The 17,474-nt window shown below is 42.2% G+C and overlaps 1 protein-coding gene and 1 long non-coding RNA gene across 4 annotated transcripts in view; one reads left to right on the top strand and one right to left on the bottom strand.

The window, feature by feature from the left end:
- The window catches only part of LOC149471118 (apoptosis-inducing factor 3-like), a 202,624-nt gene that overhangs the window by 78,087 nt on the left and 107,063 nt on the right, over positions 1-17,474 (top strand). For all 3 annotated transcript variants that reach the window (XM_089657819.1, XM_089657809.1, XM_089657825.1), the window contains exon 11: positions 1,996-2,111. In XM_089657819.1, the coding sequence (XP_089513945.1) occupies positions 1,996-2,111 (116 nt within the window). The remainder of the gene's footprint in view (positions 1-1,995; positions 2,112-17,474) is intronic.
- LOC149471119 (uncharacterized) lies at positions 1,757-2,839 on the bottom strand. The gene is made up of 2 exons (XR_016307445.1): positions 2,742-2,839; positions 1,757-2,654 (listed from the first exon to the last, which is right to left on the bottom strand). It is a non-coding gene; the product is annotated as an uncharacterized LOC149471119 (long non-coding RNA).

Raw genomic sequence — 17,474 nt, 5'->3', positions numbered from 1 at the left:
AGGTAAGTGAATTGAGACAATATGGGGAATTAATTACTATAGGGGGGATGAATTACTATGGGGGATGAATTATTATATGGGGATGTATTACTATGGGGGATGAATTACTATGGGGGATGAATTACTATGGAGGATGAATTACTATATGGGGGATGAATTACTATGGGGGATGAATTACTATGGAGGATGAATTACTATATGGGGGATGAATTACTATGGAGGATGAATTACTATATGGAGGATGAATTACTATATGGGGGATGAATTACTATATGGGGGATGAATTACTATGGAGGATGAATTACTATATGGGGGATGAATTACTATATGGAGGATGAATTACTATATGGGGGATGAATTACTATATGGGGGATGTATTACTATATGGGGGATGAATTACTATGGGGGATGAATTACTATGGGGGATGAATTACTATATGGGGGAGGAATTACTATGGAGGATGAATTACTATATGGGGGATGAATTACTATATGGGGGATGAATTACTATGGAGGATGAATTACTATAGGGGGGATGAATTACTATGGGGGATGAATTACTATATGGGGGATGAATTACTATGGGGGATGTATTACTATATGGGGGATGAATTACTATGGGGGATGAATTACTATAGGGGGGATGAATTACTATATGGGGGATGAATTACTATGGGGGATGTATTACTATATGGGGGATGAATTACTATGGGGGATGAAGTACTATATGGGGGATGAATTACTATATGGGGGATGAATTACTATAGGGGGGATGAATTACTATATGGGGGATGAATTACTATATGGGGGATGAATTACTATATGGGGGATGAATTACTATATGGGGGATGAATTACTATAGGGGGGATGAATTACTATGGGGGATGAATTACTATAGGGGGGATGAATTACTATATGGGGGATGAATTACTATGGGGGATGAATTACTATATGGGGGATGAAGCTAACTGCACGATCCTGTATATAGCATTAAGGTAAGAAACAATATATGCAGTGTCGGATTTGTTTTAAATGTTGCAATGGTTTTGCGGCTCCCAGTCTTTTTTTTCCCTACGGAAACGGGTCCAAGTGGCTCTTTATGTCTTAAAAGTTGCAGACCCCTGGCCTAGGTGTTGCCCATTCTTCTCATTCATTGCTTGGAGACATTTCAGGGTCTATGAATATTCAGCATGTGTCCTGTACTGTACGATTAAAATAAAGTAATTTGCCAAATCTTGAAACACAGTCCACCCTCCCTTTTTTATTCCTGTTACTCTGCATTGCTTGCTACAAATCGGAGAACTCGCAGACTGAGGTAGGGTTATAGGGAAAATCCCAGAGGGTGTGACTATATTTGACTATTAGAAGGGTCTTGGGGGCAGCCTTGTTTTAATTTTGATTCATTTTTTCTGTGGATTTATATCACTATATTTGTAATCGCATAAGATATATATTAAAAATTCTTTTTGTACATGGGTGCCAAACCTGTGTCTGGCAATTGCCCATAACCCATCTGTTTCTGGCTGTAATCAAGAAAGCCGACATGGGCCTCTCACCTTCTGCTTTTAGTGTAAACTGAACCCAGTGAGCAGCAGGTTAGAAGAATACCTAGGATTTGATATAACTGTGAAATGCAAGGGCTTTCTATATGGAATCCTACATACCTTTATCTTGCTTGTTTCCTGACGCTCTAATCTGCAGATGTGCAGGTAGCTAGTAGGAAATTACACCACCCTGATGAGTTCGATGCAGTGAATACTGTTCAGATGATAGATTTTATTCAAATAAAACAAGGAAATTCTACAATGTTATAAAGGGAATGTGTCATTCGGAAAGAAGGATGCATGAACATGCATCAGTCTACTAGTTAGCTTAAATAATCTGCCTGTGCCAGGAAAAATTATAATTCTAGTTTATTGAGAGTGTAACCATTTGAATAATCCTCTGCAATATAAGTTGTATATGATTCAACACTTCCTCTCTCCACTTCCCTAGGCATGGAAGTCGCAGCTTTTCTTTCGGACAAAGCTAACTCTGTGTCTGTGATAGGAAAATCTAGTGTGCCCTTCCAGGCTGTGCTGGGAGATCAGATTGGAGCACTGGCAATGAAGGTAAATGCAAATTTTTCTTTATCGTAGTGCAGAGAGTGCACTTATTTTAGTTGTTTTATATGGATTCACTAGAGACAGCACAGCAGTGGCTTCCAGCCTTGAAGTTTCATTTTGCCTGGATGAAATTCTTATTGAGTCATTTGATATGGGATGAATCATTCACTTCTGTGCATAACTTTCAGTTTGAGCAGTTGAGGTCTGTAAGCAGCAGGCTTTTTTTCAGTGGAGCAGATAATGGAGGCCTTTAATTTACATTGTTGCTGTAAATTGTGAAATCATTTATAGAGGCTTGTAAAGTTACTGATAGGTCTGCTTCAAATGTTTTAAAAAAATGTTACGTAGCATCTAATGGTAGAGCGCTATAAAATTTGAAATATCCAATAAAAATTTTTTCTCAGTTACTGAAACATATCTGCTGATATGCAAATGAACTGATCTCAGAGTTTGAAGTCAGAAAATTGATAATTTTATCTTTACATCTGCTTCTCATGGATGAGTGGAGTTTCAGCACATATCCTGTAGTTTCCATGTTCCTGAAGCTTGCTGAAATAAATATAATATAAATTTTAGTTGCTTATAATGGTTGTGTTTAATTACTTTTTTTGACAGGTTGGTTGAACTGCAGCTTACCCCTGCTTATGGACTTTTTCACTTTATGCAGAGTTAAAATTTCCAGGTTTGTGGCAGATTGTACCGTAACGGAAACTTTTACTGAAAGACATATGGAGATTGCCATCATTAACATCCTTTTTAAATTGATAGTTGCACTTTTCTGGAAAAAAACATGAGCATCAAGATGTTTAGATTTATTCAGATTCACGCTGGTTTCACAATATTTCAAAAAATTCTGAAGCCATTGGATCAACATGACAGAAAGGAAACTAATACTGGATGCTCAGAAAGAGAAATGATCCTTGTTCAAAGTCTGCATACCTTTAATTCTTAACCAGTTATGCACCACCCTATAGCAGAAACACTGCTACAGGGCGGCATGGGTGCGCAAAATCACACACACACACACAGGTGATTTTGCAGTTCCGGGTAGGGGAAGGGCGGCACCCAGTGATTGCTGAGTATCTCCTGTGGGGAGAAACCGGTGTATAAACCACACAGATCTCTCCACCACAAAGTGCAGATACATTTTTGAAAATGTCTTTGTCAATTCATGATTTTTGCTTCATTTTCTGTTTTCACCTATATTTTGTTAGTTTTTTGACGGTTTTAATATAATCAAGGCGGAGTGCACTGTGTTGTACATTAAATTGCTTATTGTACATCAAGTGTGTTGATTAAAAGTGAACAAGTGAAAGCAGCACTATGACCAGGTACAGTTGTGCTCAAAAGTTTGTATACCCTGGCAGAAATTGTGAAATGTTGGCATTGATGTTGAAAATATGACTGATCATGCCAAAAAACTGTCTTGTATTTAAGGATAGTGAGTACATGAATCCATTTATTATCACATAGTTTGGCTCCTTTTTGAATCATAATGATAACAGAAATCGCCCAAATGGCCCTGATCAAAAGTTTACATACCGTGGAATGTTTGGCCTTGGTACAGACACACAAGGTGACACACACACAAGTTGAAATGGCAATTAAAGGGTAACCTCTCACAACTGTGATGTTTTAAATTGCATTTAGTGATTTTGTATAGTCAGTGAGTTTGTTAGCTCTCATGTGGATGCACTGGGAAGGCTAGATACTGAGCCATGGGGAGCAAAAAAGGAGAGTCAAAAGACCTGCATAACAAGGTAATGGAACTTTATAAAGACATAAAAGGATATAAAAAGATACCCAAAGCCTTGAATATGCCAGTCAGTACTGTTTAATCACTTATTTAGAAGTAGAAAATTCAGAGATCTCTTGATACCAAGCCAAGGTCAGGTAGACCAAGAAAGATTGCAGTCACAACTGCCAGAAAACCTGTTTGGGATACAAAGAAAAATCCACTCTGGAAGAATACTGTGCGTTTGTTTTCAAGTAGCACAATGTGACGATATTTGAACAAAAATGAGCTGCATAGTCGAGTTGCCAGAAAGAAGCCTTTACTGCGCCACTGCTACAAAAAATCCAGACAACATCTTGACACACTTCACAGCTTCTGACACACTGTAATGACAAGACCAAAAAAGAGCTTTATGATCACAACTGTAAGTGCTATGTTTGGAGAGGGGTCAAGAAGACCTATAGCAACAAGAAAACCATCCTCCCTTTTGGGGGGGAGGTGAGCTTTAAAGGCACAGGGAATCTTGTGGAAATTGATAGCAAGATGAATGCATCATGTTATCAGAAACTACTGGCAGACAATTTTGCATTCTTCTGCATGAAAGCTGGTCATAACATGCAATTCGACTTTCCGGCATGACAATGACCCTAAACACAAGGCCAAGTTGACCCTCTAGTGGTTACAGCAGAAAAAGGTGAAGGTTTTGGAGTGGCCATCAGTCTCCTGACCTTAATTTCATCGAGCTATTGTGGGGGAAATCTCAAATATGCAGTTCATGCAAGGCGAACAAAGACTTAGCATGACCTGGAGGCATTTTGCCAAGATGAATGGGCAGCTATACCACTTGCAAGAATTCAAGGCCTCATAGACAACTATTACAAAAGATTGCACACTGCCATTGATGCTAAAGTGGGCAATACACAGTATTAACCATGTGCCCTCCAGAGGATTTACCCCCCTTCCTGACCAGACCATTTTTTGCGATACGGCACTGCATTACTTGAACTGACAATTGCGCGGTCATGCAACAATGCACCCAAATTAAATTTATGTCCTATTTTTTCCACAAATAGCTTTCTTTTGGTGGTATTTGATGGCCTGTGTGTTTTTTATTTTTTGCTCTATGAACAAAAAAAAATGTCCAGTAAAAAAATTTAAAACAATTTTCATCATAAATTTTAGGCTAAAATGTATTCTGCTACATGTCTTTGCTAAAAAATAATCCCAATAAGTGTAAATTTAATTGGTTTACATGAAAGTTTTTATAGTATCTACAAATGGCGGAATTTTAACTTTATTTTCATACTAGTAATGGTGGCGTTCAGCAACTCATAGCAGGACTGCGGCAGGCATTCTGATACTGGGGGGGGGGACTGACTAACTGCCACTGACATCCCCAGTGATACCAATACAGTGATCAGTGCTAATAAAAAGCACTGACACTGTACTAATGGCACTGGGCAGGAAGGGGTTAACGTGGGGAGATGAGAGGGTTAACTGTGTGCTGTGTGAGTGCTTTCTACTGTAAGCACACTGCTTTGTATGGCTGTGCTTTGCACAGCCATACAAAGCAGTGTGCACAGGAACTGACAGGGGAGAGGTATGTGTGGTTTATACACCGGTTTCTCCCCACAGGAGATACTCGGCGATCACTGGGTGCCACCCTTCCCCTACCCGGAACTGCAAAATCAAATTTATATATATATATATATATATATATATATATATATATATATATATATATATATATATATATACACAGTGGGGCAAAAAAGTATTGTAATTGGCATCATAGGTAGACCTAAAAATCCAGACAATCACATTGGCTGATTTGGAAAGAATTTATTTGTAAATTATGGTGGAAAATAAGTATTTGGTCAATATCAAAAGTTCATCTCAATACTTTGTTATATATCCTTTGTTGGCAATGACAGAGGTCAAACGTTTCCTGTAAGTCTTCACAAGGTTGGCACACACTGTTGCTGGTATGTTGGCCCATTCCTCCATGCAGATCTCCTCTAGAGCAGTGATGTTTTGGGGCTGTCGCTGGGCAACACGGACTTTCAACTCCCTCCAAAGGTTTTCTATGGGGTTGAGATCTGGAGACTGGCTAGGCCACTCCAGGACCTTAAAATGCTTCTTACGAAGCCACTCCTTCGTTGCCCGGGTGGTATGTTTGGGATCATTGTCATGTGGGAAGACCCAGCCACGTTTCATCTTCAATGCCCTTGCTGATGGAAGGAGGTTTGCACTCCAAATTGCACTCCAAATCTCACGATACATGGCCCCATTCATTCTGTCCTGTACATGGATCAGTCGTCCTGGTCCCTTTGCGGAGAAACAGCCCCAAAGCATGATGTTGCCACCCCCATGCTTCAAAGTAGGTATGGTGTTCTTTGGATGCAACACAGCATTCTCTCTCCTCCAAACATGACTAGTTGTGTTTCTACCAAACTGTTCTATTTTGGTTTCATCTGACCATATGACATTCTCCCAATCCTCTTCTGGATCATCCAAATGCTCTCTAGCAAACTTCAGATGGGCCCGGACATGTACTGGCTTAAGCAGGGGGACACGTCTGGCACTGCAGGATCTGAGTCCCTGGCGGCGTAGTGTGTTACTGATGGTAGCCTTTGTTACGTTGGTCTCAGCTCTCTGCAGGTCATTCACTATGTCCCCCCGTGTGGTCCTGGGATTTTTGCTCACCGTTCTTGTGATCATTTTGACCCCACGGGGTGAGATCTTGCGTGGAGCCCCAGATCGAGGGAGATTATCAGTGGTCTTGTTTGTCTTCCATTTTCTAATTATTGCTCCCACAGTTGATTTGTTCACACCAAGCTGCTTGCCTATTGCAGATTCAGTCTTCCCAGCCTGGTGCAGGTCTACAATTTTGTTTCTGGTGTCCACCGACAGCTCTTTGGTCTTCACCATAGTGGAGTTTGGAGTGTGACTGTTTGAGGTTGTGGACAGGTGTCTTTTATACTGATAACAAGTTCAAACAGGTGCCATTGATACAGGTAATGAGTGCAGGACAGAGGAGCCTCTTAAAGAAGAAGGTACAGGTCTGTGAGAGCCAGAAATCTTGCTTGTTTGTAGGTGACCAAATACTTATTTTCCACCATAATTTGAAAATAAATTCTCTCCAAATCAACCAATGTGATTGTGTGGATTTTTTTTCTCATTTTGTCTCTCATAGTTGAGGTCTACCTATGATGCCAATTACAGGCCTCTCTCATCTTTGTGGGAGAACTTGCAAAATTGGTTACTGACTAAATACTTTTTTGCCCCACTGTATATATATGTATATGTGATTTTGCGCACCCATGCCGCCCTGTAGCAGTGTTTCTGCTATAGGGGGGTGCAGAACTGGTTAAGAGTTACAGGTATGCAGACTATGAACAAGGATCATTTCATTTGTTTACTTGGTGCCATGATTTTTTCTATGATTCACTTATGACCTACTGTTGAATATGAATCCCAAAAGAACTAAAACAATTTGTTTTGCCTGCTCACTCGTGTTTTCTTTAAAAACGTAACATACTGTATATTAACAATTCTTTAAGGGTATGCAAACTATTAAAGTCAGCCTGAGGATACATTTGTTCACAGGTTAAGTGGAAAATAGAAAGAAGGGGTGTGGTTGTATATCAGTCTGTGCACAGGTAGCCCAAAATATGTATATGTATGTGCAAGAGAAGAATGGGCAAAAATGTCACTCTAGATGTACAAAGCTGGTAGAGACATACCCAAAAAGACTTGCAGCTGTAATTGCAGTGAAAGGTGGTTCTACAAAGTATTGACTCAGGGGGGCTGAATACAAATGCACACCACACTTTTCAGATATGTATTTGTAAAGAAATTCTGAAAAACATTTTCCTTCCTTTCCTTGCCATTTTGTGTTGGTCTATCACATAAAATCCCAATAAAATACATTTATGTTTTTGGTTGTAATATGACAAAATGTGGAAAATTTCAAAGGGTATGAATACTTTCAAGGCACTGTGTTTGTGTGTGTGTGTGTGTGTGTGTGTGTGTGTGTGTGTATATATGTAGGTGTGTGTGTATGTATATGAGTGTGTGTGTGTGTATGCATGTATATATATGTATATGTGTGTGTGTGTGTGTGTGTGTATATGTACAGTGGGGATCGAAACTTTGGGCACCCCAGCTAAAAATTTGTATTAATGTGCATAAAGAAGCCAAGGAAAGATGGAAAAATCTCCAAAAGGCATCAAATTACAGATTAGACATTCTTATAATATGTCAACAAAAGTTAGATTTTATTTCCATCATTTACACTTTCAAAATAACAGAAAACAAAAAAATGGCGTCTGCAAAAGTTTGGGCACCCTGCAGAGTTAATATCTTGTACTGCCCCCTTTGGCAAGTATCACAGCTTGTAAACGCTTTTTGTAGCCAGCCAAGAGTCTTTCAATTCTTGTTTGAGGTATCTTTGCCCATTCTTCCTTACAAAAGTCTTCCAGTTCTTTGAGATTTCTTGGCTGTCTGTCACGCACTGCTCTTTTAAGGTCTATCCATAGATTTTCAATTATGTTGAGGTCAGGAGATTGTGAAGGCCATGGCAAAACCTTCAGTTTACACCTCTTGATGTAATCCCCCATGGATTTTGAGGTGTGTTTAGGATCATTATCCATTTATAGAAACCATCCTCTCTTTAACTTCAGCTTTTTCACAGATGGCATCAAGTTACCATCCAAAATTTGCTGAAATTTTATTGAATCCATTTTTCCTTCTACTCGTGAGATGTTCCCTGTGCCACTGGCTGCAACACAACCCCAAAGCATGATTGATCCAACCCCATGCTTAACAGTTGGACAGAGGTTCTTTTCATTAAATTCTGTGCCCCTTCTTCTCCAAACGTACCTTTGCTCATTCCGGCCAAAAAGTTCAATTTTAACCTCATCGGTCCACAGAACCTGTTTCCAAAATGCATCAGGCTTGTCTATATGTTCATTTGCAAAGTTCAAATGATGATTTTTGTGGTGAGGACGTAGAAGAGGTTTTCTTCTGATGACTCTTCCATGAAGACCATATTTGTACAAGTATCTCTTTATAGTGGAATAGTGTACCACAACTCCAGTGTCTGCCAGATCTTTCTGGAGGGATCTTGCAGTCAAACGTGGGTTTTGAATTGTTTTTCTCACAATCCTGCGAGCTGTTCTGTCTGATATTTTTCTTGGTCTTCCAGATCTTGCTCTAACTTCCACTGTTCCTGATGACTGCCATTTCTTAATTACATTCCCAACAGAGGATATTGACATCTGAAAACGCTTTGCTATCTTCTTATAGCCTTCTCCAGTTTTGTGAGCGTCAACTATTTTCAGTTTCAGTTTTCTAGACAACTGCTTAGAAGAACCCATGGTGCTGATTGTTGGGGCAAGGTCAGATGAGTCTGGGCATTTAAAACCTTTGAGATTGACATCACCTGGTCTTCCCAGACGATGATTGAGAACAATCCATGACACTGGCAGGTCTCAGCTTTGCAAAGGGGGCAGTGCATGCTATAAATTCTGCAGGGTGCCCAAACTTTTGCAGACGCCATTTTTTTGTTTTCTGTTATTTTGAAAGTGTAAATGATGGAAATAAAATCTAACTTTTGTTGACATATTATAAGAATGTCTAATCTGTAATTTGATGCCTTTTGGAGATCTTTCCATCTTCCCTTGGCTTCTTTATGCACATTAATACAAATTTTTAGCTGGGGTGCCCAAACTTTCGATCCCCACTGTATATGTATATATATATATATATCACAGAAGTGAGTACACCCCTCACATTTTTGTAAATATCTTATTCTATCTTTTCATGTGACAACACTCTGAAGAAATAACACTTTGCCACAATGTAAAGTGGTGAGTGTACAGCTTGTAAAAGAGTGTAAATTTGCTGTCCCCTCAAAATAACTCAACACACAGCCATTAATGTCTAAACCACTGGCAACAAAAGTGAGTACACCCCTAAGTGAAAATGTCCAAATTGGTTCCCTCAATGAACTGTAGCTCCCCAGTGCCGGCAGCACTCATGCAGCCCCAGACCATGACACTCCCACACCATGCTTGACTATAGGCAAGACACACCTGTCTTTGTACTCCTCACCTGGTTGCTGCCACATACGCTTGACACCATTTGAACCAAATAAGACCACATCAGACCACAGGACATAGTTCCAGTGATCCATGTCTGCTTGTCTTCAGAAAACTGCGGGCTTTCTTGTGCTTAATCTTTAGAAGAGGCTTCCTCCTGGGACGACAGCCATGCAGACCAAATTGATGCAGTGTGCGTATGGTCTGAGCACTGACAGGCTGACCCCCCCACCCCTTCAACCTCTGCAGCAATGCTGGCAGCACTCATACATCTATTTCCCAAAGACAACCTCTGGATAGGACGCTGAGCACGTGCACTCAACTCCTTTGGTCAACCATGGCGAGGCCTGTTCTGAGTGGAACCTGTCCTTTTTTAGATTAGCTTAGATTCAACTTTATTGTGGTTGTGCAAAGTACATGTACAGAGCCAATGAAATGCACTTAGCATCCAGCCAGAAGTGCATAAATGGCCCATTTACAATAAATAACAGCATAACTAAAATAGGGGTATGGGATATATAGTAATACCGTAATCGATGCAATGAGTAGTGCATTAATGGATGAAATATTCAGTAATGCAATGGTGAATAAGTTATACGGTAATGCAATATTGTCTAATGATTACCTGTTCAATGCTTTAACAGACACAGGAAAAAAACTATTTTTCAGTCTATTTGTACAGGCTCTGAGACATCTGTATCGTTTGCCCGATGGAAGGAGTATGAACAGTCCATGGTTAGGGTGAGAGGCATCATTAATTATGCCCCTTGCCCTTTGTATACAGCGTTTTTTGTAAATGTCCTCCACGGTGGAAAGCTGAACACCAATAATTCGTTGGGCGGTTTTCACCACCCTCTGAAGGGTTTTGCTGTCTGAAGCAGTGCAGCTGCTGTACCACACTAAAATTCAATTTGTGAGGATGCTCTCAATAGTACAACAATAAAAATTCTCCAATATGCTGTAGCACAGATGGGATTTTTTACGTTTCCTCAGAAAATATAGGTGCTGTTGTGCCTTCCTAATCAGGAGGGAAGAATTAAACTGTTGTATGGTCTTGGCCACCGTGGTGCAGCTCAGTTCCAGGGTCTTGGCAATCTTTTTATAGCCTAGGCCAGGGGTGGGCAACTGTGGCCCTCCAGCTGTTTGTGAACTACAAGTCCCATCATGCCTCTGCCTTTGGGAGTCATGCTTGTAATTGTCAGTTTTGCAATGCCTCATGGGACTTGTAGTTCTACAACAGCTGGAGGGCCACAGTTGCCCACCCCTGGACTAGGCCATCTATATGTAGAGGAATTATTCTTTTTTCCAGATCCTTAGAGAGTTTTTTGCCATGAGGTGCCATGTTGAACTTTCAGTGACCAGTATGAGAGCATGAGAGCGATAACACCAAATTTAACACACCTGCTCCCCATTCACACCTGAGACCTTGTAACACTAATGAGTCACATGACACCGGGGAGGGAAAATGGCTACTTGGGCCTAATTTGGACATTTTCACATAGGGGTGTACTCATTTTTGTTGCCAGCGGTTAAGACATTAATGGCTGTGTTGAGTTATTTTGAGGGGACAGCAAATTTACACTGTTATACAAGCTGTACACTCACTACTTTACATTGTATGTGTGTATTTATGTATTAAAACTTCAGTTTATAAACATGAAAATATGTAAACAAAATTGAATGGAAACCCAATATTGGTGTACTATATAAGGGTAATGTTAAAGCAGAGCTCCAATCAAACAAAAAAAAAATGAAAGTCAGCAGCTACAAAAACTATAGCTGCTGACTTTTAAAAAAAAAACAGCCACTGACCTGTCATATGATCCAGCGGTGTACTCACTGCAGCCGGTTTCACTGACCTTCCTAACTCCCCAGCGCTGGCATCTTGAGTGTTTGCACCCAGCTCTGACCGCTTGTGGCTTCTCAGCCTTGTACCTGCTATGCATGCACGAGTAGCTCTTTGCCTTGTGAATGGACCTGTCACGTGTCCCAGAAGACTATGGGGAGGACAACTTCCGATCGCCTAGGCCAGTGGTCGGCAAGCCGCGGCTCGCGAGCCACATGCGGCTCTTTACACACTTTAATGCGGCTCTTCTGTGTGCCGGGCGCCCGCTCCCCTCCCTCCTCTCGGGCGGCCGCCCCAAAAGTCAGGACTCTGCAGCTAGCCCAGCAATGGGCAAACTACGGCCCGGCAGACCTTTTAATCCGGCCCGCGGAGCGTGGCAAACATTGGCTGTCAGGATGTAGGCGGGGCAGCGTGACGAACTCCTCTCCTCTCACAGTCCGCCCTGAAGACCGGAACGGCGCGGGAACACGGCGAGAGGAACGCGCGGAGCAAAGGTAAGTGAATTGACACAATATGGGGAATTAATTACTATAGGGGGGATGAATTACTATAGGGGGGATGAATTACTATGGGGGGATGAATTACTATAGGGGGGATGAATTACTATAGGGGGGATGAATTACTATGGGGGGATGAATTACTATGGGGGGATGAATTACTATGGGGGATGAATTACTATATGGGGGATGAATTACTATGGGGGATGAATTACTATATGGGGGATGAATTACTATGGGGGATGAATTACTATGGGGGATGAATTACTATATGGGGGATGAATTACTATGGGGGATGAATTACTATATGGGGGATGAATTACTATGGGGGATGAATTACTATGGGGGATGAATTACTATATGGGGGATGAATTACTATATGGGGGATGAATTACTATGGGGGATGAATTACTATATGGGGGATGAATTACTATATGGGGGATGTATTTTCAGTTTTAAAAATGTGGCTCTCAAAATAAATTTCAATCGTGGTTTTGGCGAGATTTGGCTCAGTTGAAAAAAAAGGTTGCCCACCACTGGCCTAGGCGATTGCAGTGGAAGTGGGAGCGGGTACCTGTAGAGCTCCATTTTAAGTTTATTTTATTTATTTGCATGCAAACTATGTTGCAAGCTAAATGGTAGCCCTGATTAGCCTCACAGTTACAGTGATTAATCATTACTTCAGGTGACATCGTTGCGTTCACTATAAAGAACCTGTTTTTTCCCTTTTTTAATTTAGTGACTGCTTGTGATTTGTACTATTAATTGTGGGTGATTTTAGTTGTTTGATTTTGCAACTAAAAATGACCTGCGTAGCTTAGACCTATCATTGCTTTTTGCATTGCTTTACTGAATAAGCCCATTATGTGTAAAGTGTGCATACCTGCCAGCAGTTCCTCTGTGACGCTGTAGGATTTGGCTACTCCCTGTGATTTTCCTCATTCCATAGCTCTGCCATAGCTAATCTTACCCAGAAAGATTACTGACTCCACCTCATGAATTGTCAGTGTACCAGAGGCTGAAGACTGAGGTCATAAAGTTATTCTCTTCTCTCTATAGAATTAAACAGATTTAGAAACATCTAAATACCGAGGTAGCTAAATGTCTGCTGCATGATGCCGGATTATGGCAACAACCTCTCTATGGCTTGGGGTTTTATGCTTTGCGTTTCTTTTATGTCTTTTGTTTACAGCTTCCTACAGTAGTCTAACTACAGCCATTTATACTGAAACCTAGATATAAGTTTTTCCTGATGTTGCAGGTATACAACATCAAGTTCATAGGCTCTTAAAATCCAGTTCACAATACTTTTACCCGCATTTAGAGTAAGAGCCTTTTTTAAAGATGCTTATAAAAGTGGAGGGAAGCATGGTGTGACCTAGAAGTGATGAGGGATGCCTTAGAGGCTTTGTAGCACTTACCAATCCAGGGATTTATCACTGTTCTCACCTGGACCGGTTCTACTCTGGTCTTCAGGACCCTGGTGCTGCCATCTTGGACGTGGGAAGCTGCTTGTGAATTCCTGGGCCTTCACAGCTGGTTCCCCACTGCGCATGCGTAAGTCATGCTGCACTTTCTCAATGGTCTTGCAGCATCCTGGGACTACTTGTGTTTGTCCTAGGAGGTTGCGGGGGGGGGGGGGGGGAAGGGAGGGTTGGATCGAACTTCCACTCTGCTTGTCTAGGAGGGTTACAAATAGGTGCCTGCTCTCAGAACAAAAAAAAAAATGCAAAGCTGTGAGAGGAGGGGGTGGAGAAGGAAAATGAGAACTTCCATTTTCAGGTGATTTAAATGTATTTTTTTTAATGTGTAAGTACCTGAATTTCACTTGCAATTCCTTGTACAGCAGCAGTCTGAATGGGGGGGAGCAGGCTGTGAATGGGGGGGGGGAGTGGACTGTGAGCCAATAAGTTATGACTTTTAATTAACAAGGAACTTCGATGTCCAATCAGAGGGTTGTGGTGGAGAGATCACACCATGGTGTTCCCTAAAGTGGTTGTAAAGGCTGAATGTTTGTTTTTTACCTTAAGTGTGCAGTCCCCCCCATTACTTATCTGAGATTGATTTCGATCCAGTGATGTGCATTAGAGCAGTGGCTCTCCTCATAAGCTGAGACATAGCCATTGGCTCCTGCTGTTGTCAATCACACCTAGTGACTGTGGAGTGGGAGGCGGGACTGAGCCACTCTGTATGACCCATAGACCCATAGACACACAGAGTTGGCTCAGGAGCGAGTACGCACAAGTGGCTTGCTCTGTGGGCACTCGGCAAGGGGGATTGGCCAAAAGTGTTGGTGGAGGACCAGAGAAGAGGAAGATCAGGGCTGCTCTGTGCAAAACCATTCCACAGAACCAGTAAGTATGATGTGTTTATTATTTTAAAGAAAAAATTGAGCATTTAGAGCCACTTTAACCACTTTCTCTCCCAGAGCCATTTATTCAAGTTTTACACACGTTAAAAATGCACATTTTATGCCTGGAAATTAGTTAAACCCCCCAAATATGACATGTTTTCTGAGAGCAGAGACTCTGGATAATAGAATTATGGTAGTTGCAATTTTTATTATTTCACATGATATTAGTGCACATTTATCAAATGGATATTTTTATTAAAAAATACACTAAAGATATTCGTGCACACAAACATAATTATATTACACAGTACATAGACACCAAACATGTCAAGCCCTAAAACTGAATGTGTCCATGAAATAGCCACAAACTTTGGCATCCAAAATTGTCCATTGGCAAAGCTTTAAAATCCTTTATAGGTTACCAGTTTGGCGACCAACCCCCAATTCTGTTACTGGACAATGAAAGTAGAAGAAGCAAGCTGATGAGCTTATTTCTCTGACACTCTTTTCTCTCTCCTTATATCAGCTTGCACTGCACCACACCACACTGGCTTGTGATGTTTCTCCATCTCCCTGTCTGATCTCTGCTGTACAGGAACTGCAAGAGACTGACACCAAGTCAAATTCAGGTTCTTGCACTGCTTGAGTAAAAAAATAAAAAAAAATAAAAAAATGAAGTATTAATGATTACAGAGGTGCATAAATTTTTATCTTTTTATATATGCCTGGAGTTTTGCTTTAACTGTACGTGGTGTCATCCTCCTGGCTGTACTGTGGAGCAGGAAAAAAACATACACCAACTGAAAACATAACCTGCTGGGTACCCACTGGAGGGTAGCCCTGTCTGTTAGCAGCCTAACCTGAACTGGTGAGCCAAATATTTGTGTCCCCTAACTTCTTTGTTTGAACTCACATCAATATCCCACTGCGTCATCTCTTGAATGTTTTTTTTTCTTCATTGGTGCTGTGGAGTAGGGCTGTGTAAATCTCGAAAGAAAAAAATTACTTTGGTAGGGAAAACGGTAGGGTTGTACTAATACCAATACCAGTGTCGGTGCCGATACTATGCATTTGCATGAGTATCAGTACAGTACTCGTGCAAGTGCACCGATACTAAAAGCCAACACCTTCAGGTTCGGTTCTTTCAGCTGTCAGCTGGATTCCCCGCTGACAGCTGAAATGTAAACAAAACAATGCAGGCAATTATCGGTTGCTAAGAACCAGGCGGCCATGTCCTTAACAACTGATGACTCAAACGCCCTAGCTGCTCCCACCTGTCATCCACTGCTGTCAACTAAATCTGGCCGGCCCAATGGCTCCCCACATCCTTTATGTGGGTGGTCCTGCCCAACACTCGCACTCACACACAGCTGTAGACCCTGCTGTAGGCCCTGCGTCCAGAATGGCCCTGCTCAGTTGGTGAGGCTCAGGAGGGAGGGCGCCAAGCAGGAGACGTACCGGCTGGTGGTGGTGGGAGGAGGCTGGGTCAGGAAGTCCGCTCTCAATGGAATTCATCCAGGTGAGACTGAAATGGGCTGTGCTGGAGTGTGTGAAGTGAGGACCTGGAGTCCACACAAGGGCAGGCTGCATGTGTTATGTTATGGTTTTGGCAGCTTATGGGCCCCCCCGGGGGCCACACCTTTCTGCTGTTCTATATTGTGTGGGAGGGCAACATTCTGCTGCCTCCCTCCTTGATAGTATGCTGGGGAACCAGGAATTACACTGTTCTGCACTTATATACTGTGTTTTGGTCCCCGAGGGCCACATTCTGCTGCTTTCCTACATTTATATTCTGGGGCACCTAGGAGCCACATTCTGCTGCTCTACTGTATTATGTTTTGGGGCCCAGCACTGTGCTGCTATTCTCTGCATTATTTGGGGGCCACACTTGCTGCTATCAATATATGGGGTGACACTAGGGTTGACACCTGTACAGGATTCACCCGGACAGTCCAGGTTTTGAATCGTGTCTGGGTTTCAGTCTACCTGAAACCCAGACACATTATTCAGACTGGACTGTGGGCGTAGCTTCAGGGGGCCCGTGTGGCATTCCTATCATACCTGGACAGGAGGTGCAGCATTTATTAGAACTGTTCACCTGTATTTTTCTGGGACTGGAGGAGAAGGACATGGGATGGAGGAGATAGGACTGGAGATGTAGAGGGCATGGGATGAAGGAGGAGAAGGACATGGGATCGAGGAGATGGGACTGGGGGAGAAGGACATGGGATGGAGGAGATGGGATTGGAAGAGGAGTAGGAAATGGGATGGGGGAGATAAGCCTGGAAGTGGAGCACATGGGATGGAGAAGATGGGACTGGAGGAGGACATGGGATGGAAGAAGACATTGGAGGAGGCAATGGGACTGGAGGAGGAAGAGGACGTGGGATAGAGGAGGAGGATGCCATGAAATGAATGAGATGGGATGAAGGAGAAGGAGCAGGACATGGTTCAATGGCCAGTGGGTGGATTCGGTAGGACGGCCAGTGGGTGGGACCTGGAGAATGTTGGTGGTCAGGCCTGGGTTGGCCCAGGCCTAAGGCTGTGTAAGGGGCCCCAAAATTTCTGATGGCTGCCCAGCTCTTATCTTACTGTCACCACTCCTTTCCCGATTAGTTTATCCCCAGCCCCTTTCCTCTGCACATTTTACAACCTCTAAACCACAACCATCTATCCTACTCCTAGTTTAGTCACAGTCCTCCTTACTTTGCTATCCCATTGTACAGCTTAAAGGTCCCCTTCTGCCACCTAGCAACTTTCCAACCTCCTCACCCCCTCTGCAGTCAGATTAGCTTCCAGGCCTATCTACCTATCCCATCCCTCATCCCAGCCAT

This window comes from Staurois parvus, unplaced genomic scaffold (genome assembly GCF_062004578.1).
Source record: "Staurois parvus isolate SC_StPar_1 unplaced genomic scaffold, SC_StPar_1.0 ptg000029l, whole genome shotgun sequence".
Taxonomy (NCBI): Eukaryota; Metazoa; Chordata; class Amphibia; order Anura; family Ranidae; genus Staurois; species Staurois parvus.
The sequence above is the reverse complement of the archived record's forward strand: the minus strand, read 5'-3'. Positions and strand labels throughout refer to the sequence as shown.